A 23,062-nucleotide genomic window follows, 5' to 3' on the forward strand; every position below is an offset into this window, starting at 1 on the left:
TTGAGAGGTGAGGTTTGCTCATGCAGGGTTTTTCAGATAGATCAGATTTCCTGATAGATGCCATAACGTCTAGACATGTTTTGAGTCCTAATAAAGATATGAACACATAAGCAAAGACGGTCTCCTTCTCAAAAAACAGAAAATCTGCAGCTGATAGGTACAGCCACTTCCATTTGGCTAAGGTGCCATAATTGTGGAAATGTCTTCCAAAAAACATTGGCATGACCAAAGATCTCGCCATCTACATAGTGAATTACAAGATATGTCTCTGCACAGTAGTTGCTGGAAAATCAGCAATAAGAGTTGGGAACATCAGGAGGAGCACCAATACTAACCAGGAGCTAGTGATGTAAGGTTAAGCAAAATGTGACTGTTTTGGGGAATGACTTAGCAGTGATGACTCTTTCTTTTGCCACTGAACCTCTTTGAATTAAGGAGTACTGACACCACTTCAAACACCTGAGGTTTGCATAATATCACTAACACAGCAGTCTGGATGAGGACATAAGCTCATTAGCGTCTTGCAGTGGCAGCTGGAGCAACTCAGAAATGATCTCATGCTTGCTAGAAAACTAAAACACAATAAATACTGAGTACTGTAAGGGACGTGTGCAATTCCTGGCTGAGACTAAAGCTGAGGGCATGTTTGTATTGAGAGTGTTAAGGGAAAGGGAGAAATGTAAAACCATTTGTTTTCCGCATGTTTTTCAAAAAGATGGAGTGATATGGTGATCAAAACCACATTCTCACCAGTGGGCTACAAGAGAAGGCATTCACAGTCCCCATGTTGTCATCAACTATAGGTGCTGCAGGAAATCAGATAGAGGCCATTTCCACCAGGCTTTAACCACCTCGCACTCAGGACGCGTCTTTCCGTTAATGCCAAGATATATGTGTTGGTTATGGAGGAAATGTTTTGCCTTCCCTTTTGTTTTCATTTTAATCTTTAGGGGATGTGGGATTTGTGTTAGTTTGATTTTTGTTCTCAGAGGTAAAATATTTATTTGTTTGTTTATTTTAATAGATTTCTCAATTTTTACTCTGCCTGTTCATTTCAGTAGATTTCTGGATGCCTTTATTCTGTCCCATCTTCCACTGTCACACAAGCAGATAAGGAGCAGGGAAGGGAAAGTAGCCTGTTAAATTGATTCCCACAGTGGCCTTTTACTGTGACAGCAGCAGTGCCCAAATGTGAATCCTTCTCAGTTGCCTCTATTTTGAACTTTTTTTTTTTTTTTTTTTTTCTATCAAGAGGCTTTAAGAAAAATTGAGGAGAAACTTGATTTCAGTCAGGTAGAGCAGCCACAGCCATCATTCCTTATGTATCACTGAACACCTTTTTACTCTGCAGTAGAAGTCCTTCAAATTCCACTAGAGGAAAGGTTAGATTCTGCTTTGACCAACATTTTAAGTTTGGCTCCATGCACTATTTGGTACTTAGCAATAAATTGATTCCTCGCTAAAGAAAGGCCCAGAGAAAGGCATTTGTGCCACTGAGGAATGTGAATGCTTTTCACATTTGGCTCTCTATGTGACGTTTGCTTCGGCAAACTCTGTGAGAATATTTCCACAGCACTGTGACCAGAGGAGGGGATAACAGCATTCTGTCAGTCCATGTGTAACAGCATCTCTCAAACACATATTTCTCCATGAAATGAGATCTGAACACTGCGTGCACGTTACTCTTGCCAGCCTGCAGAAGCTGCTCAGCTGCTGATCTCTCCAACAACTGATTCTTTGATCATGATGATTCCTTCATTTTGTTGGGGCTTAGAACCTTACTTGCATAAAAGCAAAATATTTACTTAAGCACCAAAGAAACAGTAAAGTTTGTTCTGATTTCCATTGAAAGCCAGTTTTATAGGAGTGAATAAAACAATTCAAATCCATTGGAGGAGCTGTCAGGAGCATGGTATGTAAAGATCCTAAACTGAACAAAATATTCCAGGGACACTTCAAACTTAGTAACTATTTTGAAAAGGAAGATGCTTTCTTTTCTTCTGTGGCAAATATATAGCGAGCTTAACCTGAACAAATCTGCCTGATAGGTCCTCAAATTCTTATTTTATATCTTACACAAAAATGCAGGTAATAGCTGATTTTATATTAAACATTATGCATGGAGAAGGCCCTGGTAATCAGTATTAGAGAAGAAGGTGCATAAAATATTGAAAACTTTGTAATGGAGTTTTGGAATTGAGTTCCTTCTTTTCCTTTATAATAGAGGAGACTGACAAAAACCATTGATTGCTGATGATATGCATCCATTTACTAAAAGCAGGAAGAGAAATGCAGAGAGAGGGAACGTCTGTAAAATTATGCATCAAAAATCACAGCAAATATTTATTGACTTATATGAACCCTTTTGTACTTTTTCTGCAGGCACTCAATCTGTCTTGCACTGTCTGGGGAGATCCTACCCCAGAAGTCTCATGGCTGAAGAACGAAAAATCGTTTGTGTCAGATGCTAACTGCATCCTGAAATTCGAAGCTGGGAAAAATGTCAGCTTCACCATTTCCGCTGTGTCCACACACGACTCTGGGAAGTACAGCCTTGTGGTGAAGAACAAGTATGGAACGGAGACCAGCGATGTCACCGTAAGTGTGTTCATACCAGAGGAAGAGCAAGAGAACAATAATGAAAATAAGAAAACGAAAGCATGAATTTAAGAGTAGAAACAAAAGCATAGGGGAGATTTTGGATGACAATGTTGACATAAAATGTGTGTGTAAGCGGCTTTCTGTTTTAGCAGGTAGCCTTGGATTTTTCCATTCACTTCACTTGTGTTTCTAATGTGCTCAATTGTGCCAGGGAAAATAGTGCCTTTCCTAAATACTTCCTTACTGCTAACTTCACAAAACCTAGCTGTGCCATCCTCACCTAGGCCAAATGCATGCTGGCTGTAAACACATTTGCACAATTTTACCTCGTTCCTGGGGTGTTGGACCCCACAACACAGAGTGAAGAAGCATTTGAGTGGAGACAACTGACAAGATAGATGGAAAGACTGAAAAATGATCAAGGCATTTTTGAGCAGCAGTTTAGGTTTGTTCCAACTTTGGTAATGTAGCATAGATGGAATGTGTTAGCAAATTCAAACAACGGAGAAATTAGTGCTGGTCTTTGTCTACATTAAGGCCCCTCTGTATTGCTGTGTTAATTTAGAGAGGCCTTAATATGGGTGTAGGTTACATCCATAAGTATTGCTTAATCTGCCCAATTGGGGTAAAAGTACTGTAATATAAATGAAAGCTAGACTTAGGAGACCAGAAAACTAATGTGTGCATGTGTCTGCAGAAATGTATGATCTCTATGTTCACAAATAAATGAATTCACTTCTTTCATTCTATCATGACTTTGACTCACTGTGTCGTGTTTTGGAGGTCACAGCTATCCTGGTTGTTCACATCACCTTACCATCTTAACGCTCACCGCTATTGCTTTTAGCTTTCCCTTAGATCCACATTAATCTTCACTTAAGCTTTTACCAGAAAAACCCTGATGCCATCACTTCACGTTATTCTGTCCAGACCTTCACTGCTTCACAACTCAATAAGGCATTTTTGCCAATTCAGCCACAGGAGTATTTTCATGTGGTTCTGATCGTGAATTTTGATAGAAGGGTATTAGGTAAGTACATTGTTAGACTGAAATCTCAGACAATTTCATCCACAATTAACACTGGAGATCAGAAATAACATATTTATTCAAGATTCTTTGAGAATACAAAAATAATTTTCATTGGAAAGTAGAAAAAAAGGTTTTTTTCAGGCAAAAGCATGTCAGAACCTTTCATCCAAATCCAAAAATATTTCAGAACCATTCATCCAGATCCAGAACGCACTTCTATATATTAAAAGCTCCTTGTTAGCCATTTTGCAACAATATCACTGATTATTAACTAAAGAGTAGCAATGGAACATGTATCTATTTCCACTCAATTGGATATGTACATATCATATGATGCAGAAGACATTTTGTAAGGGTATTTAGCAACAGGACAAGGGAAATGGTTTTAAACTGGAATAGAGTAGATTTAGACTAGATATTAGAAAGTAATTCTGTACTGTGAGGTGAGACACTGGAACAGGTTGCCCATAGAGATTGTTGATGCCCCATCCCTGGAAGCATTCAAAACCAGGCTGGATGGGGCTTTGAGCAACCAGGTCTAGTGGGAGGTGTCCCTGCCTATAGCAGGGGGTTGGAACCAGATGATCTTAAAGGTCCCTTCCAACCCAAACCATTCTATATGATTCTATGATAAATGCTCATAAGCTGTTTTCAGCCCAATTGCTAACTAGGAGAGTAATGTGCCATTGTTAATAATTCTTTTCAGAATTAGTCTCAGAATAGCATAGTTCTCCACATCAAAATCTAAAGAACTGCTGTATGTATTTTTAGTGTTCTGTGTAAGGATATATCTGAGTGTACCCTTCACGTACTTTCCCTTGTCATTTTTAACTACAGCAACTGCAGAAACAGTGCTGCTTCCTAGGCACTCATTTTATTGCAGTACTGGCTTTTCAGGAAGAAAGGAAGGCAACTTGGAGAGAGTACAAGGAGGTTGCTAGCATATGCAAGAAGAAAATCAGAAAGGCTAAAGACCAGTATGAGCTCAACCTGGCCACTGTGGTAAAGGACAAAAAAAAAGGAGGCCTAAGGAGAATCAGGTCCAGCCAGCATGAGTTCATGAAAGGCAGGTCTTGCCTGACCAAACTCCTCTCCTTCTAAGACCAGCTGACCAGACTGGGGGATGAAGGAAAGTTTACTGACATAGACTTAACTACTGGAGCACATCCTGTTCAATATCTTTATTGATGATTTGGATGAGGGGATTGAGGGAACCCTTAGTAAGTTTGTAGAAAACTCCAAGTTGGAAGGAAGTGTCAATCTGCCTTTGAGTAGGAAGACCTTTCAGAAGAGTCTGGACAGGTTGGATTGATGGGCTGAAGCCAATGGGATGAAGTTCAACAAGACTGACAGTGAGACCCTGCATTTTGATCACAACAACCCCAGGCAGTGCTACAGGCTTGGGGCAGAGTGGCTGGAAAGCTGCATGGAGGAAAAGAACTTGGGAATGTTGGTCAATGCTCAACTGAACATGAGCCAGCAGTGTGCCCAGGTAGCCAAGAAGGCCAATGGCATTCTGGCTTGTATCAGAAATAGTGCTGCCAGCAGGAGCAGGCAGGTGATCATCCCTCTGTACTCAGCACTGATGAGGCCACACCTTGAGTACTGTGTTCAGTTTTGGCCCCTCATTACAAGAAAGACATTGAGGCCCTGGAATGTGTCCAGAGAAGGGCAACAAAGCTGGTGAGAGGTCTGATTGGCCCCTCCTCAAAGGTAATACCGACAGGACAAGAGGGAATGGCCTCAAGATGTACCAGGAGAGATTCAGGTTGGACATTAGGAAAGACTTCTCCAAAAGAGTGGTGAAGGGTTGGAATAGGCTGCCCAGGGAGGTGGCTAAGTCACTGTCCCTGGAGGTGTTTAAGGAAAGGGTAGATATTGGAACTTAAGGACATGATCTAGTGGATAATATTTGTGTTAAGTGGAGGGTTGGATTAGATGATCTTAGAGGTCTTTTCCAGTCTTAATGATTCTATGATTCCATGATTCTGTGAAGATGACCCTAATAAGTTCTGCTCAGCTAATGCTTACTTAAATCCTTACCATCTGAGGCTTAATGCCAGGCATAGCTAATGATAAAGGCCAAGTGGATGTGTGAGGGATTTCTTAATGTCCAGTACAATGAAAAGTACTACAGGCTACCTTTATCTGGCATAAATTTATTTTCTTCTAGAATTAATTTCACATCAGAGGGATTTTTAACATTAAATTACATAAAAGTATTGTGTTTTCAGAATCTCACATAAACAGCAAACGTATTCAGTCATTACACAATCTTATCTACTAACATATTTCAAACTAAAATATTTAATGGGATTCTTGCAATCTTAAGTGTGCAATTACGTACATTAATGAATCACAATCTCAGTTAAAAATAGTTCAGACTATTTAGTTACTGTAGCTGTCTTTCAAAGTAAAATGAATTCATTATTAATTTTCAAAATACAATCAGGGGAATATCTGGAATTTGAGATGCAGCAAGCTTTCCGAGTTTAACGAAGAAATGTCAAATTATTTCATAATTTTACTTAGTATGATAGAAAGCCAGCCCAAGGATGAAAAGTAGGTCACTCTGTCGTGGTCCCAGAGCATGTAAAAGCAACATTTCATCTCTTGTCCATCTTCCCGAGCCCAAACACGAACTTGACTTGTCCCTTGCAAGACCTGATGTTTATTACTTAGTATTAGCATAATCTAAATAAGGATTGCATTTGGGCAGTAGTTTGTTTCTACTACTTCATCATCAAAAACCTGTTCACCTGTCTACCGATTCAGCAGAACTGCAAGGTAACACAAGAAGTGGGCCACCTCCCAGATAATCTGGATTCTGCATCCCTTTGGTTCAGAAGGTGTACAGGCCCTGAAATTATAGTTGTTTCTACACATATTGCTTCCAGGGACTCAGCTATGATGATTTCAAACAAAATTTGTCACATATTGCCATTTCTCGCTTGTGCAATTTTGTTCTTGCTCTGCTACAGGTGATTGTGATTACTGTGTCAGGCCAGACTGACACAGCTAAGCACACTGTTAGCATCTCAGGACAAAGTCAAAATAATATAACTGTATCTAAAAAGAAAAAAGCAACTACTATGAGCAAACCACAACAGGAAAAGGAAAAGAAAGGTAAGAACACTTTCACCTTTACAGATGGCCGTTCCAAAGGAAAAATTGTTAAATGTTATGCAAAAATAGTTTGTATCAATCATTGCCTTCCAAGTCCCAAACAATCCAATTTACAGCATGCATGCTCTTAACAGACAACAAATGCAAAGCAAGAATTGCCAGGTTAAATAAAACCTAGTGATATTTAAATCAACACTTTTAAATCCCTGTCCTACTGAGCTACAGGCCTCTCATCTTGGCTTACCTGACCGATAAAATCTTTTAAAGCATAATAATTCAGTCAAATTGCTGATTGCAGAGAAAACACAGAGATTATTTTTATCAGCTAGATAAATGGCACTGTCAAAAAAATAGGCCAGGGTAATTGAGGGACCACAGAAGCCAAAATAACTTAATTTTCTCAACCAGTTTTTAGTTTTTTTCTGACCATGTAGCTACCATTTGAGATCAGTGAATTGTTCTTTCTTAGTTTTATCTCCACATTTGATGACAAAGTTGGAATTACAACCATCTTTCCAGTCAGACTAGAGAAAGAGCAGAAAAGAAAGGTCTCTGGTGATTCAGCATTCTTGTATATTACAGATTGTTACCCTTATTTTAGACTCTTCTATAAATGCTGCTTGGACATTGATTTATTCTTCACAATTACATTTTCCTCATTCAGAGCATCTTATCTCCAAATAAGGCTTAAATTCCAACATAATCAGAATATCTATTTTATATACTTTTCCCAAATACTTTTTGTTTATATACATTTGCGCAAACAAAATATTACAAAAATGTTATATCATTTTTTATATAGACCATTTTATATTCTTATTTCCTCCCCTTTCTGTTGCTAAAGCATGCAGCAGTAATTAACTGCATTTCTTTTCTCTCTTGGTTGCTGGTATGGATGACTTGGACATTTCTGGGAAGTTCTGTAAACGTGATTACTTACATGAGGAGAAATTATTTCTGTGTGTACATATTCTGCAGGTCCCATCCATTAATTTATTTAATTAGGGACAGAAATACTTGGTCTTGCTTTGGCTCTCTGAAAAGTACTGACGCTATTTGTGATACTGAATGTCTTTAAAGGGGTGTGGGAAAAGGAATGGAACATACCTCCATGATGCTGAGCATAGTAAATATAAAATAAATTTTATTACTTCTCCTAAATCAGATATTAAGCCACATGTAGATGAAATTATTGCCACAGAAGAGACATCTGATTCAAAAGAAATCCCCAGAGTGGAAAAAGAAAAGAATACAGAGAACAATCAACAAACAGCAAAGAAGACTCATGGAAAGGCTGCAGCAGCAAGAACAGTTCCTTAATCTATAGAAAGCCTGGGAACGGGGGAAAAAATCACTGGGGAAAAAAGCCTTGAGTTAAATTCTGTGTTCTTGAATGAAGAGTCTGAATTTGCTATGATCTTACTATATACTAGTAAGTTCAAGTTGAGATTTCATGGGTGATAGACTAGCCATATTATTTTAACACAAAAGTGTGAGTGTTTTTATATGATCCATAATACTTCTTAACTTCAAATGCATAATAGGTGTGCAGTTACGTCTCAGTATCAGAGAAGCTTTATTGCAGTCATTGCTAAGTATCACGACAACGACCCATTACTAACAAGGTAATTTTAATTATTGAAAACATCCATGAGAAGCAGAGGTTATTAGAATGAATCCTGTCCAGAAATGACTACTAGTCTGTAAAAGAATGTTGAAATCAGTTACATGGATTTGTTAATACTTGTAGACCATCATATTTTGAGGCAAACACCATTTACTTTCTCTGAGTATGTGTGACCCTCTTAATGCCTTGTGGGTGACACTCTTCACCATGACCATTGAGGTCACAGGGGGAGATCTCCAGAAACAGAACCATCTCCTATGGCCACAGGAAAGCCACAAGTGGGTTTTCTTTTGTTGTAGGTTTCTTTCATCCACACCTCTTTCATCAGATGGCTGATGTTTGGTCATCTCTTACCACGTGACTGCTTTTCAAACCTTTCCACTTCATCAGTTCCCTTCCAGCCCTGATGAGGTACCATGGATATTATAGCATTAATCCATAAACCATCAGTTGCTCCAAGTGCTCATTTCTCCATGCCGTTTTTGCTATGGCAACCATGTTTCTGCTTCCAAAACTTGACAAATCCACTGTTCTCCTTCCCATCAGTAACAGCCCAACACCAAAATACTTAACTATCTTTTTCTTCCCCTCACCAGCAGGCCCCTTGCTTTCATAAGAAAGAGTGTAGCTATACATTAAGCCAATCTATACATAGCCTTCATAAATGACTACATACAAGCCAAGAATCTCTACTTTAAGTCATTAATGTGTTCAGAGTGGAAAAAAGAGTGGAAATTTAGATAAGATGTTGGGGAAATTATGTACTCCAAGGGCAGTGTGGCGCTGGCACAGCTGTCCATGTAAGCTGTGGTGCCCCATCCCTGAAGGTGCTCAAGGCCAGGTTAGATGGGGTCCTGGGCAGCTGAGCTGCTGTGTGGTAGCCCTGCCCATGGCACGGGGTGGGACTGGTGGCCTTTGAGGTCCTCTCTAAAGGACGTATGAAAATTCAATTTGTTGTGGGTATCTTGGAGGAAGCAGAGATCAAGCTAAAAAAAATCAGATCAATAAAGCAAAGGTCAGAATTTCTTTTGTTAATATGCAAGCAAATCCAACTTTTAAGTAATTAGAAATTATTAAGTATGTGAAATAAATATGTTTAATTACTAGGAAAATATGTTTATTGATTTCTACTCTCAAAAAGCTCAGTCATATTATGTTGGCTTTTTCCAGATGGCTTACTGATGAAAGATTACTAAACCCTCTTGATATTTCTAGGGTGTTAGATCTATGACAAAAGTGGATACTGAAAACACGAGAGGTATCACACTTCTAACCCACCATGATAGAACTGTTAGCATGAAAAAAAAAACAATAAAAAATCTTAAAACATTTAAATGTTTAACACCTGAACACTCATACCTGTCAAATCCATTTCTTTTCAATAAAAAATCCAAAAGAGCTCTTTGCAACTCTTTTTGAAATCAATAGAAAGATTTCTGCCTGCATGAAATGTTTTTAGATTGCATACGTGTAAGCAATTACAGTAATAACTGAAAAGATAAAATATTCAAACAACGTGGATGACCCACAGAAAAATGTAAGATGCAGCAGAGAAAAAAAATGGCAGAGTAAAATATTGACTGCTACACCAAAATAATAATAATAATAATAATAATAATAATAATAATAAAGAAGAGGAGGAGGAGGAGCAGGAGCAACTTGAAATAAGACAGAACTAAATCATCCTACTAGACTTAGCTACTGTTTGGCCCAGTGGTAACCCAAAATTACATTGCATCTTGTTTTTGCATCCATGTATCATTGTTTAAATTACTAGAACACTGGAACAGTGTCATTATCTAAGTGTAGGTCCCATACAGAAACACAGGAAGCAGCATTTCTATGCTAGGAGAAATGTTAATGAGAAGCTTAGTGCATACAGATTCTCATGCAGCTGTTACAGAAAATGACAGATATCTACAGATGTATGATTACATTGCTCTGCCACTGAAATACAGAGGTTGGCCTTTCAAAATATTACAAAGCTGTGGGTTGTTTCATACAACTCTTAGCTGCTCTTTGCCCTGATAATTATTTCAACCTGACTTACCTCTCTGAAAATCCACCACTTCTTACAGCTCCTTTGGATTGTGAGCCTGTCTCTCACACGCATTGATGGCAGTAAGTTATAAATAGAACCAATTCTACCATCAAGAGCCTGATCCAATTCCTGCAAAATGCCACAGGGCTTTTTTTTTTCTTGCGTTTTAATAGAAAACATGCTGGATCTTAGAAGAACAATCTAAAAGAGTCCCAAACCTCAGATTAAAAAAGCCCACTTTGCTCCCTGTGAAACCAATGGTGGGTTTATTTTTGCTGTCACTTTACCAAAATCAGGCCTTAAATTTTTGTTAAAAGAAAACTCAGAATTTTCCTGATATTTCAATTAAATGCAGTGACAATGCTTTATAAATTAAATTAAAATGGACCAGAGCTTGGTTTAATTTTAGTTGTTGTTATTATTATTATTAATAATCTTGGATAGTTCCTTACAAAGCTGGAAACTGAGTCTATTTTACTTCTAAATCGCTTTGGAATTATTTGCTAGCCACAAATACAGCATTGCTACGCATAGTAATAAAAAAACACAAACATTTCAAATGTTAAAAAAATATTTTAAATTATTTTTTACTATTTAATCTGTAGCTGTTCACAAATGTACAACAAAATGTTCAACATTAATATTAGCATAGCTGCTGAGTATATTGAAGTTTATAATGCTACCACAGTTGATTTTTTTTTGTTGCAATCTTACTGTAAAATTTACATCCAGTTCTCCATGATAATTATGGAAATTGTCTCAATCTCTATCTCTTACATAACGCCAGAATGCAAATTATTTCTGAAGCAATAAAATTTCCTATCAAACACAGAACCATTTGGCTATATTTAAAATCAGACACTGGCCACAATGTTCAACTGAATTTCCACTTCTGGATCAAATCTCTCTGTCACCTATATATGCCATTCCAGCAGTCTGGAACATACTGGAATGTTCTTTATATTGTAATTTATAACCATGTAATAAATCCCTGTTCTAGTATTTAACAGAGTGGGAAACTGATGTACATGAGCTACATTATCTAATCACCTTCCAAAATTATAAAGAGTGTATTTCAAAAATTAAAGATGTGAAGAACAGGCTTTGCACAGCACTGCAGTAAAGACATTGTGATTCTACACGTCTCTGAGTTCTGAGTATTAGTGCTGGATTTGTTGCCAGTTACTAAGGAAGATCTTTCAGTTGTCTGAGACTGATTAATCATAATTTGCTAATGCATAAAGTGATAGTACTTGAAGCAGCAAGCTGTAAAATGAGGTCATCCTTAAAGCAATTAGTCTAGGGTGGGCCTCTGTTTTGTGTCTTTGGAAAGAAAGTGAATACATGGATACATGGACAGTATTTCATTTAAACTGCACTTGCACTGCCTGGACACCCAAAACAAATCTTTCCATACAGCAAGTTGTGTTGCTGAAAGGACAATAAGTTTTAAGAACTGAAGGGAAAAGAGTAACAAAAGCAGTAAAGAGAAAAATGTGAGAGAAACTGATCTGTTCCACAAGTGCTGCTGGAGATGAAGGTAAGAGGCAGGGAGGGGAAGAGGCTGAAAGCCAGGACAGGAAGGAAGGCATCAGGTTCATCTGCAGTCTTACGCAGGCTTCCCTCCTTGTCTCATTTCCCACTTCTTTACATGAGATGTCTTTCTTGTAATCTTCCTCTTCTGCACATTTTCAAGCACAACATCTTTCCTCTCCTGTTTCTCAGCTTCTGTCTTCTATCATCCATCCTATTTGATGGAGTCATTTCCACTTAATGTTTCATCACTCTCACTAACACAGTAGTAACATACAAACTCCTGCTTAATTAGGTTGTGATTTTGACACAGATAAGGATCTCTACTATCAGAAGATAGTTTGTGAAACACCTGACTGACAAAGAATGGGGAAATGTTGCTCAGCTGAGACTTGATCTGAGCGTGCTGACTGAACCCAACACCCTAAACCAACCCAAGCCATCAAGCACAGTGCAACAATAAGTGTTGTTATTATCTGGGTGTCACAAAATAGAGTCTTAATGGGGAAATGTAACAGCAACACTTGTGGTAAACTGGCAAAATGAGCATAAATGAGTTGGCACGTTTCTTGCAGTCTGGAAGCCCTGGCTTAACTGCCAGAGAGGTACAGTATAGTTCAACGAGGATTGCAAATCACTCACAGATATAAAAGGAGAGATCTTACCTACACCAATATATGTATAATCCCACACAAAGAAAATGGAAAAATAATCTCAGTATAGATGTAGAAAATGCAACCCATCTTTACAGTTTGGTTTTAATCTGTGTCTAAGTACAAAAGAGTAGAGAACATAAAAGGAAAATACCGAAGGCTGTTTACTTCTGCAGCCTTCTGGTTGTCTGGAGATGCTAAGTTTGGAAAGGAAAAGATTACCTGAAAGGAAAATGTGTTTTCAAATGAACACCCTTTTAATCAGAAGTTCCTATCCCAGATCTGAAATACAAAAGTGTAACTTACAAATTTGTTACCCCTTTTCAAGTAAAGATTTGTCGGCAAGCTAAGAAGCTTTTGGAGTAGGCCTAATTTCATCATAGGGTCTAGATTAAATTTGATATTTGAGGACGTCTGAAAATTTTAGTCTCTCTTATCTCCCCACAAACTGTTCTGTCTGGTGTTGGAAAGGAGAACTCCCTCAACTGAAAAATCACTTGCTGCTATGACTGACAAAGATAAGATCATGGAAACACAAACAAAAATGTTGTTAGAGCAAGTGCTGGTGTGGCTTCCCTCACAAACTGAGGAACTAAGATACCAAGTAAGGAACTCAGTAGAGAAGGGAAACGACCTATTCCAAATGCTTTGCTTTTTTAACTGAAGCACAGACTATGTGCTTGCAGCAGATGTTGTGCTAAGATAGGTTATTATTATAACACTATAATAAAATGGGAGGCACCTTTAGAAAACTGCTGCAACTGGAACATGATTGCACTGAAGGGTGGAAAATTGCTCCATTAATTTGTGTTGCATCCATGTACCCAGTGTCCTAGAAAGTGTTCCAAGACTGACACTGAATTTACAACGTGACAATATAATCAAAATGTACAGGTGTGAAATCATACCTCTCTCTATAATACAGTCACCCTGCCCATGTAATTCTGTGCTTGTGTCTTCTTCCATGGACTGCTTCCTTTGAAAAACAGCCTGCAAGCACTGTGAGGATAGATTTTTTAGTTCCATGCTCAAAGGGATTATTTGCAAATAAGCAAAGTGACTATAATCTTTTAGGCAGCTTGTACCAGGCGGTACAGATCAACAAACAGACCTTCTTATCTGTTTGTAGGACTGGCACAAAAGGTATCCAAGGAGACTTTTTAGAGATATGCAAACTATCACTGTCAACTTTAGCTATGCAGCCCTTGCTGCACTCTGTTAGTCTGCTTTTTTAATGTGACAATTATATTAAACATGTGTGACAGCCCAAAATGGCTCTAACATCAAGGGAGGAGCAAAGCCTAAATCAAGTCAGTAGATGCGAAAGGAATTGGTAAAGAAAACAAAACAAAAACTAATAGGCAACAATGGAGAGTGATAAAACACTAAATTCACACGGGGGGAGACCTGAGTTGTCTTTCAAGCTATGCTCTTCTTCCCTTTCTTCTCCCTTCTTCATACTGCAGATTGTTAGGGGTCAGTATATCATCCTGTTTCAGTATATGTTATGCCTCACTATCAACTGGGGCCTCCAGGCAACAGTCTGAGTCAAATCAATAATAACACATAATTGAGGCAGCAGCCACACTGGCTGAGGGGGTGAATCACAGAAGAGATGGGCAGGGCAGCTGCTGGCCTGACACACACACCTGGCCTGCTGGACACGTTTGGGTTTTGCTATTCCACCCTGCCATAAACAAAGGTGACAGCTCCAGGGCAGTCCAGGTACAAGGAAAACTTCCAACAAAACACAGTGAGAGACGCTTAAAGGGGGTGAATCATAGAATCACAGAAGGGCCTGGGTTGAAAAGGACCACAATGATCACGTAGTTTCGACCCCCCTGCTACGTGCAGGGTAGCCAACCACCAGACCAGGCTGCCCTGAGCAGGGAAGTGTTTGTTTTTAAAGTGTTTATATTTAAATTTCTCTGTCGCGAGGAAACAACTGTAGGACATGGCTGCCGTTTGCTGCCATGAGGAAACGGCTCAGGCCCAAGGTTGGGCGGCAATCAGCCGTGACGCTACCACCAACACCCATCGCACCGCCTGCCCTGCCCCACACCCAACATGGCCGCCACCCTTGCGCAACGGCCGCCTTCCCCGCGCACGCTCACTCCTCCCTATCCCCAGTCACGTGGTGCCGCTGAGGTGGCGCGCGTTCGCTCCGCCGCCCGCTCAACTCAACCTCCGCTCTGGCGGCCGCGCGCCTCGCGCCACCCGCCGCAGGGAGCGCGCGCGCGTGCGCGTGCGGGCGTGCACGCGCTGCGCCAACCGCCGCTGCTTGGCGCAGTTCGCAGCCGGCGCGGCGCGGCGTTCCCCGTCCGCCTCCTTCCATTCATCCGTCCGCGAGCGGCGCCGGCCTCGCTGGAGGTAAGCGGTGAGGCGGCGGAGGGGTTGTGGGGGCGGGAGCGGCGACCGTTGAACCCCGGTCACCGGCCGCCGTCTGCCGGCGGCCAGGTGTGGCCGTCGGTACGGGCCGAGCCGTGGAGGCCTCGGGAGCGGAGCCAAGGGGCCGGGAAGGATGAGTGCCGCCATCCCCTCGGAGCTCCTCGCGTTAAAAATGGTGCTGGGTGCCGTGTTGCACGGCTCCTTCCGTTTGACGGCCGTGCGTTTCTTCAACTGACGCGTTACTCGCGTACCTGCAGGGCATTCTTTCTTTTTCTGTCCTTTTTTTCCCCCTCCCTCCTCTTTTTTTTTCTTTTTTTTCTTGTTTATCCCCACTGACGGAGGGAGCGTGGAGCTGTAACCGTTGGCCCGCCGCCTTTGTGTGCGCGCCTGAGTTGTTGCCAAGTGCCCACCTCAGGTTGTTGTGTGTGTGAGCAACGCTTCCCCTCGCCCGGTGCTTGCCGAGGACCTGTTAGAGGCATCCGTGGCTGTAACGGAATGACACGGCGTGCTGCTTAAACGCAGTCCAACAAAGTAATGTGATATGCGTACCTGTCTCGTGTGCCTCTTGTGTTTACACAATGATTTTTTGTGAACAGAATCCCGTTGCTGTTATAAGAAGTGTTTTGTTAGCCGTATCTCGTCAGAGTACTTGTTAGGACCTTGTCAGAGAGGAAGAAGGTGATAGACAGTGCTGCAGATCTCTTCCCCTTGCCCACCTCTGTCTAATTTTGGATACTGAGCTCCTGATGTTAGAAAAATACGAGAAAACGGGAAAATGAGTGAGGTTATACACATTTTAGCAAGGCATTGTGAAAACGAAAGAAATGAAGTCCTGGTATGCTGTCACTTAGTGTTATTGGAAGTATGAGCATGGCACTGCATGCACAAAACCACAGTTTGTGTGTGTGCAGGCAGCCAGCTCCGGGTCTGTCAGTTGTACATCTTCTCTTCCAGCTCCTGTTTGGGGTTTTTTGCATCTTAGAACAGCCAGGAATGTAAATTATTTTGCCATCCTTTACAAAGAAAGACAAGGAAGTTCTCTTTTAGTGGAGTAAGTGAACGATCAGAGAGATGCCCAATAAAAACATTAAAGTCGTAGAGTCGTAGAATTGCTCAGTTTGGAAAAGACCTTAAAGATCATCAAGTCCAACCACAACCTAACCATACTACCCTAACAACCTTCTGCTAAGTCACGTCCCTGAGCACCACATCCAAACGGTTTTTAAACACATGTAGTGATCACTATTATATTGTAAATATTAAAAGTGATAAACTAATTATAAGAAGTTTATCAGTAAACTCAGAATGTTGGAGGAGTTTGAGATACTTCTTTATGTGGTATTATTTGTCATTAAGTAAGAACAGGTAGTGCTGAAGGACTGTAGTAAGCAATTATGGTGTTCTTTGTTTAGCTCATAGCATAGCTTTTCAGTTAGGCATACTAAAATGGTTGGTTTTCTTTAATGGCCTCCAAAAGAAGTGGTGTTTGAACTTGTCTTACTCTCAGTACTTAATTTTTTAACAAGCCAAAATATTAGCTTAGTTGTTTGTTATTCTATACAAGGAAAACATGGATGTGAAATGTTCTAGCATTGCAGCGCTGACAACTTCTTGTCCTCCCTCCCTACTTGCATCATTCCTTTCTGCTCATATAAGGTCAGGATCATTTATGGGGAAATATAAATTGCACTTCTTACACTTGACATCTCCTGATGCATCTGAAGTCCCAGAGGCAGCATGCAGTAGCCATTCTTCGTCTTGCTCTTTGTCTCCCAGGAATTGCAGTCTAGCTCAGGTAAAGTTGAAAGGATTTTGTTCCAAGCTACACTGGGAACTTCTGTCAAAACTAGAGATGAAATTAGTTGTGTTGGGTCGTTTTCATTGTTGATGGCACGTTGTTTGTGGAGTATTTTTTTTCATCCTGGAAGGTGCTCACATAATTCAGACTCTGGATCAGAATTTTCTTCTTTTCTGTTTATTTACACATTAAGTGCAAGTTTGCAGCATGTAGGAAGAAAAAAAACAACAGTTCTTCAAGATCTCATTGTTTGTTTATAGAATATCTGAGCTGAATTAGTACGCTACTGTTTTTCTTTTATTAAAATAGCTTTGACTTATATGTGTAGTAACTTTTAATCACTCTTTATATATGAATTGCAAGCACTTTACATGTTATTGTCTGAGAAAGATGAAAGGATAGTTTCTGATGTGAGATCTACTGCTCAATGCTAAATGTATGCTTCCCCTCCCTCCAAAAAAAAAAAACAAACCCAAAACTTTCAGATGTGTACAAAGCAGTGACTGTTGCGTCAATGTGTGATTAGATGTATTCCTGCAGTAGTGGGTAAATTCTAGTGGAACAAATTGTATCCCAATGGCTTCTGCATTTTGTGGTGCTGATCAGGAGTGCTTCTACGAAGTTCTGACCTCTCTGCTCTGCAGCTCCCCGAGGAGGCGAGACGGGGAGGTGCTGGGCTCTGCTCCTGGAACCAATGGCAGGAGGGAGACGGCTCAGAGCTGCCAAGGGAGGATCAGACTGGGCACAGGTCAAGTCCTGGAACAGGCTTCCTAGAACTGTGGTTGGTGTTCTGTGCCTGTCAGTGTTCAAGGCGTTTGGTCAGTGCCCTCAATAATGTGCTCTTGCTTTTGGTTGGTCTTGAAGTGCTCAGGCAGTTCCTGAGCTCGGTCCCTTTCAAACGAGCTGTTCTATCTAGCAAGCGCTGAACGTGCACTTCTAAAGCTGTAAAGTAACACAAATATAGCATATTTATACTTTGTAAATGTATCTATGTTATGTAGGTAAGCAGAGATTTTAAAAATTTGCAAATAAAATTATTTACTTCAAGCACAGAAAATTGTTGCTGCTATTGCAAAGATTGTTTCATGTAAAAGTGAGCATTTCTTCTGCCTAGCTGTGCTCGCTCCTTTGTTACAAACATCAGGGCTTATGTTTCTACTGGTGCAGCCAGGCTGGTTTAATATGCAACTGTCATTCCAGAGTGTGTTTGTATTTGAAGACAGAACTTACCTGTGCTCTGGAGGGATTAGTGTTTGTCGTTTTTTAAAGAAAAATAGAAATATAACTATTTCTTCTGTTTCTTTTTCAAGGGAATTTCCAAGTGAAGGAAGCTAGCTTCCCCTTGTTTAAGGATTTTGTTGTTATCGGTGTCTTTCAGCTTTGCAGTAATTTGACAGCATACCACCAGAAGTTGTCCTGAGTCATTCACCTCCCTGGAAGTACTCAAGACCAGGCTGGATGGGGCTTTGAGCCACCTGGTCTAGTGGGAGGTGTCCCTGCCTATAGCAGGGGTTGGAGCCAGGTGATCTTAAAGACCCCTTCCAACCCAAACCATTCTATGATTCAGTGCTTTTCCTAAAGCTAAGAGAGATCTGTTTGTTGCTGCGCTCTACTGAGTAAACAGAGATGAAGTTTAAGTAAGTATATAGTCCATTTCTTTATCCAAAATGTTGAATTTCAGTAGCAGAGATGTAAACATTTAAAGTGATATTAGAAAAGTCTCTAGTGTACCATGTGATATTTCTGTGTCAATCTGTGTGGCTGAAGATCATAAAATAGGATAGTTTGGGTTGGAAGGGACTTTTAAGGTCAGGTAGTTCCAACCCCCTGCTGTATGCAGGGACACCTCCCTCTAGACCAGGTTGCTCACAGCCCCATCCAGCCTGGCCTTGAATGCTCTCTGGGATGGGGCATCCACAGCCTCGCTGGTTTAACATAGTTCATACTAAACCAGTCTTAGGCCATGTCTTTAGACTTAATAGTCTTCTTTTGATAGTGTTGTTTCCTCAGGAAATGTAAGGATTTTTGTTAGTTTGTTTTGTGTTTTTTTTTTTCTTCTTCTTGGATTGGTGACTATTACAGGCCTTTTAAAGGAAAAATGTAAAGAACCCTTTGCGGAGTTCTTACAAGGAAGAACGATACATTGTAGCTGAGATTCCATTATAGAAGGAAGAAATTGTTTCTCACTTGGATAACAACAGAATCTAGTTAGCAGTGTGAACTGAAATGTAGCGATTTTTTAAAATAAAATTCTTGGTGGTCATTTAAAGCCATTTTTTCCTCAAATGAGAAGTGTGTGTGTTAACAGGAACAAGAAATCTGTCAGGCTGCTTTACAGGTTTACCGTGTCTCATCTGTGTGGTGCAGATGTGCTGTAATGTGCTGTGGGTGAGGAGAAGTATCCTTCAGATAGATATGTGATCTGTGTTCCTTAAAACTTAATAATGCCCATAGATTGTGCTTGATGAATGAGTAAGCATATTCTGCTTTGTTCAGCTAGATTTAATTTTCCCCTTCCAAATATCTCATGCTGTGCATACCCATATGTGTGGGAATTCAGCATTTTTACCTGATTTTCTAATAAAATAGCATTGATTTCTGTGCAAATTGAATTTATTTTGGTACATATGCATCAATTTAAATGTTATAGAGTCTGTTAAGTGAAAAAGATCTCTTGTTTATATATAGTATTTTTAGAACTTCGATGTTTCATGTATGTCTTTCTCAGAATCAGTGTACTTGTTCTGAAGATATGTGCTAGCCTCACTGTCCTTATTCACTGTTAATAGATAGGATGCTTTTCTTGCTTAAATACATATGCTTTGATTTTGAAATGCTGGAGGGTCAGAAGAAAGCGTAAATACACCTGAGGCAGAGCAGTGCATGGGAAGGCTTTTCTTCCCCCCCAGTGGGAAGTATAGACAAATAAAGGCTGCTCATAAGGGAAATAATTACAGCTTTCTGAAAACATACAGGAAAAGCTTCGCCAGCTTCTCTTACTTTAAGGAAAAATGAGATGGATGGAATTTCTATTCAGAAAATTTGGTTCCTGTGTTATGTATGTAGTAATAAGTTCAGCAAAGGATGATGTGGCTGTGGGAGAGTCCGTGCTGCCAGAAATAGCTTATCTGTCGAGTGTAGCAAGCTTCTGTTTGGATTATGCCTGTACAGATTTTGAAAGGGTGCAGTCTTGCATTAGCCGGCTTTGCTTTTTCAGTGTCTTGAAAGAAGTTAATGTCTTTACATAGACAAGAATGTTTTTTGTGTGAATATAATAAGTTTTTGGTTGCACTGATAGCTTTATCAATAAAACTTGCTTTATAAGCTCTTGAAAATGGAGAAAGAGCTCAAGTTAAGGAAAGATGCTATAATACTGGAATCAGATAATTGTTAGTAAGTCATTGAGGTACAGCTGGTGACACGTAACAGAAGAGACAGGCCCCTGCAGATTGTGGCCTTTCTTTCATGCTGTCCCCCCTTCTATTTTTCTCAGGGGTCAAAAAATAACTTAAACATCACTGAAAAAATATTCTAACTTGAATGCCTATCCAACAGGAGATCCTGCAGAAACTGAACTTACCTTCTTACATTGGAAATGGAAAGCCAAACATTTGATTTTGCTCATTTTTAATCACCAGTTTAGGTGTCAGTGCATTCCTTATTGTTGTTATCTCATGGGTGTTTCTCTCTAGCATCTCTTAACTGCTTGGATTCTCGTTCCGTGCTGTTGGTACTTGTGATAAGACTTCTCATTCCTTCAGTAGGGTTTTTTGTTTGTTTGTTTGTTTGTTTGTTTGTTTTTTGCTTCTGTTGAATCACAGAATGGTCAGGATTGGAAGGGGGGGGGGGGCCTCAAGAATCATGAATCTCCAATCCCCCCCACCATGGGCAGGGCCACCAACCTCAGCATTTAATACTAGACCAGGCTGCCCAGGGCCTCATCCAATCTGGCCTTGAACACCTCCAGGGACTCCAGTCTCTGTTTTGTCATCTCTATAGGATAATCAGGAACTCATCCACTTTGTTTGCACTGTATAGCCAAAGCATTAAAAGTGCATGAAAATGAAGAAATGGTTTGGAATTTTAAGATTCCAAAGATCTTAAGAATCTTTTCCATATCAAAATGAAGTGTGATTTGGGATGTTGGGTCAACATGAAGATGTAGGATGTGGGCAAAGGTTGTTCCATGCTTGCTGTATGTATTATGATTTCTTTATTAAAGAAGGATGCATCTGCCTCAATCATTGTCTCAGCAAATTTACCTTGATCTGTGCATATTTTGTTTTTGTGTTCTCATCGACACTCCTGTCTGTAGGATTACTGCTTGTTTCCTCCTTTCCAGAACGTAGGATAACATGTACTGACAAAAGCTGGGGAAAAGTCCTATGGCTGTGTTCTGGCCATGCTGTTTCTACAGTTCCCATACAGTACAATCAAATCACTTTAAATTTTCACTGTTGGTCAGTCTTTTTTTTTTTTCTTTTTTTTTTTTCCTTTGAATCATCACTTGGGACATGTAAATTCAATCTGCAGGTATACATGTAGCCTATGGAAGAAATGTTTTGAATATACGAAGTGTTTATAGAATGATAAAATCGTAGAATCCTTATAGTTAGAAGGGACCTTTAAAGGCCATCTGGTCCAACTCCCCTGCAATGAACAGGGACACCTACAGCTACACCAGGTTGCCAGGGCCTGATCCAGCCTCACCTTGAAAGTCTTCAGGGTCGAGGCATCCACCACATCTCTGGGTAACCTGTTCCAGTGCCTCACCACTCTCACTGTAAAAGGTTTTTTTCCTTATATCTAACCTAAATCTCTCCTCTTTAAGCTTGAAGCCATTTCCCCTTGTTCCATCACCACAGACCCTGCTGAAGAATCTGTTCCCTTCTTTCCTATAGCTCTCCTTTAGATACAGGAAGGCCGCTATCAGGTCATCTTGGAGTCTTTTCTCCAGGCTGAACAGGCCCAGTTCTCTCAGCCTGTCCTCATAGGAGAGGAGTTTCACTGCTTGGATCATTTTTGTGGCCCTCCACTGGATGTGCTTTAACAGGTTTATGTGTCTCCTGCACTGAGGACTCCACATCTGGATGCAGTACTCCAGGTGAGGCCTCACCAGCCCAGAGCAGAGGGGCAGGATCACCTTCCTCACCCTGCTGGCCACACTTCTTTTGATGCAGCCCAGAATTCAGTTGGCTTCCTGGGCTGCGAGGTCACATTGCTGGCTTGTGTCCAGTTTCCCATCCACCAGTTCCTTCAGATCCTTTTTGGTAGGGCTATGCTTAATCCTTTCACGCCAAACCTTGTATTGGTAGCGGGTGTTGCGTTGACCAAGGTGCAAGACCTTGCACTTGGATTTCTTGGACCTCATGATGTTCACCTGGGAAACTGCAAAGTCAAGTTATAACTTTGCTTAAATGAATCTTAATCTCCTGGACTTTGTTTTCTGTCTTGTAGGTGAAAATAATACTGTATTTCTGGGATGCTGTAAAACTAAATTAATACAGTCAACTATATCATAAAGCTTACTGTAGAGAAGAATGATTTAAAAATGCAGTCATACTTTTTAACAGGAATTCTGATTAATGAGCAATGGGATAAGCTGTGTAGATTCACAAAGAACGGAGAAGAAAAATAAAATGGGATGCTGACTGATCTTTGTCAGCGCTATTTACTTATGAGTCTCATTCAAGCACTTGTATGTGCATTCTGAGGCTAACCCACAGTAAAATGGGTTACCTACAATGAAGAACTGGATTAAGTCTGCAAGGAAAACGTAAGAAAGGACCCAGAGATGGGAGCAATTTATTACAACCTTACTGTGGATGTAGCGATCACAACACTCTGAGCAGGAGCATGTCATCAAGACTGATTAATTTTGGCCTTGGGTGTAGTTCTTGAATTATTTTAGGAACCCAGAAGCAATTTAGTTGCATCCAGTAAAGTGATTCATTGTCTCTGCATCAGAGTTTAACATATCAATGTAGAAAACTTAAGTGAAGATAGAGGAAAGCTGATAGTAGAATCCTAGACAATCTTTTAGCTTGTCATTCAGGTAGTCCAGCAGTTTTCTGTAGGAGACAGAGTAGCAGCACTGGGAGCGTGGAGAGTGAGAAAAGATGCATGTGTAAGGTAAGGAAGGATGTGTCAATGTTGGGAGAATATCAATTCAGAGAACGTCTCCTATCCCCACATTGCAGGAGTAAGTCATTTCTCTGTACTGCTACGCTTCCTCAGTTATTTCCCCTACCCAGGATGTTTGGAG

General features: G+C 40.3%; 2 protein-coding genes across 4 annotated transcripts in view; both read left to right on the forward strand.

The window, feature by feature from the left end:
* Window positions 1-11,566, forward strand: part of MYOM1 (myomesin 1) — a 79,827-nt gene extending 68,261 nt beyond the window's left edge. For all 3 annotated transcript variants that reach the window (XM_085220824.1, XM_085220825.1, XM_085220826.1), the window contains 3 exons: window positions 2,383-2,598; window positions 6,613-6,757; window positions 7,923-11,566. In XM_085220824.1, coding sequence (XP_085076950.1) covers window positions 2,383-2,598; window positions 6,613-6,757; window positions 7,923-8,077 — 516 coding nt within the window. In that variant the 3' untranslated portion in view covers window positions 8,078-11,566. The remainder of the gene's footprint in view (window positions 1-2,382; window positions 2,599-6,612; window positions 6,758-7,922) is intronic.
* A 3,161-nt stretch (window positions 11,567-14,727) lies between these two features.
* Window positions 14,728-23,062, forward strand: part of LPIN2 (lipin 2) — a 38,875-nt gene continuing 30,540 nt past the window's right edge. Inside the window, exon 1 of the mRNA XM_085220828.1 lies at window positions 14,728-14,981. The gene's annotated coding sequence lies outside the window, so the exon portion shown is untranslated. The remainder of the gene's footprint in view (window positions 14,982-23,062) is intronic.

Source organism: Meleagris gallopavo, chromosome 3, assembly GCF_905368555.1.
Source record: "Meleagris gallopavo chromosome 3, MGAL_WU_HG_1.1, whole genome shotgun sequence".
Taxonomy (NCBI): Eukaryota; Metazoa; Chordata; class Aves; order Galliformes; family Phasianidae; genus Meleagris; species Meleagris gallopavo.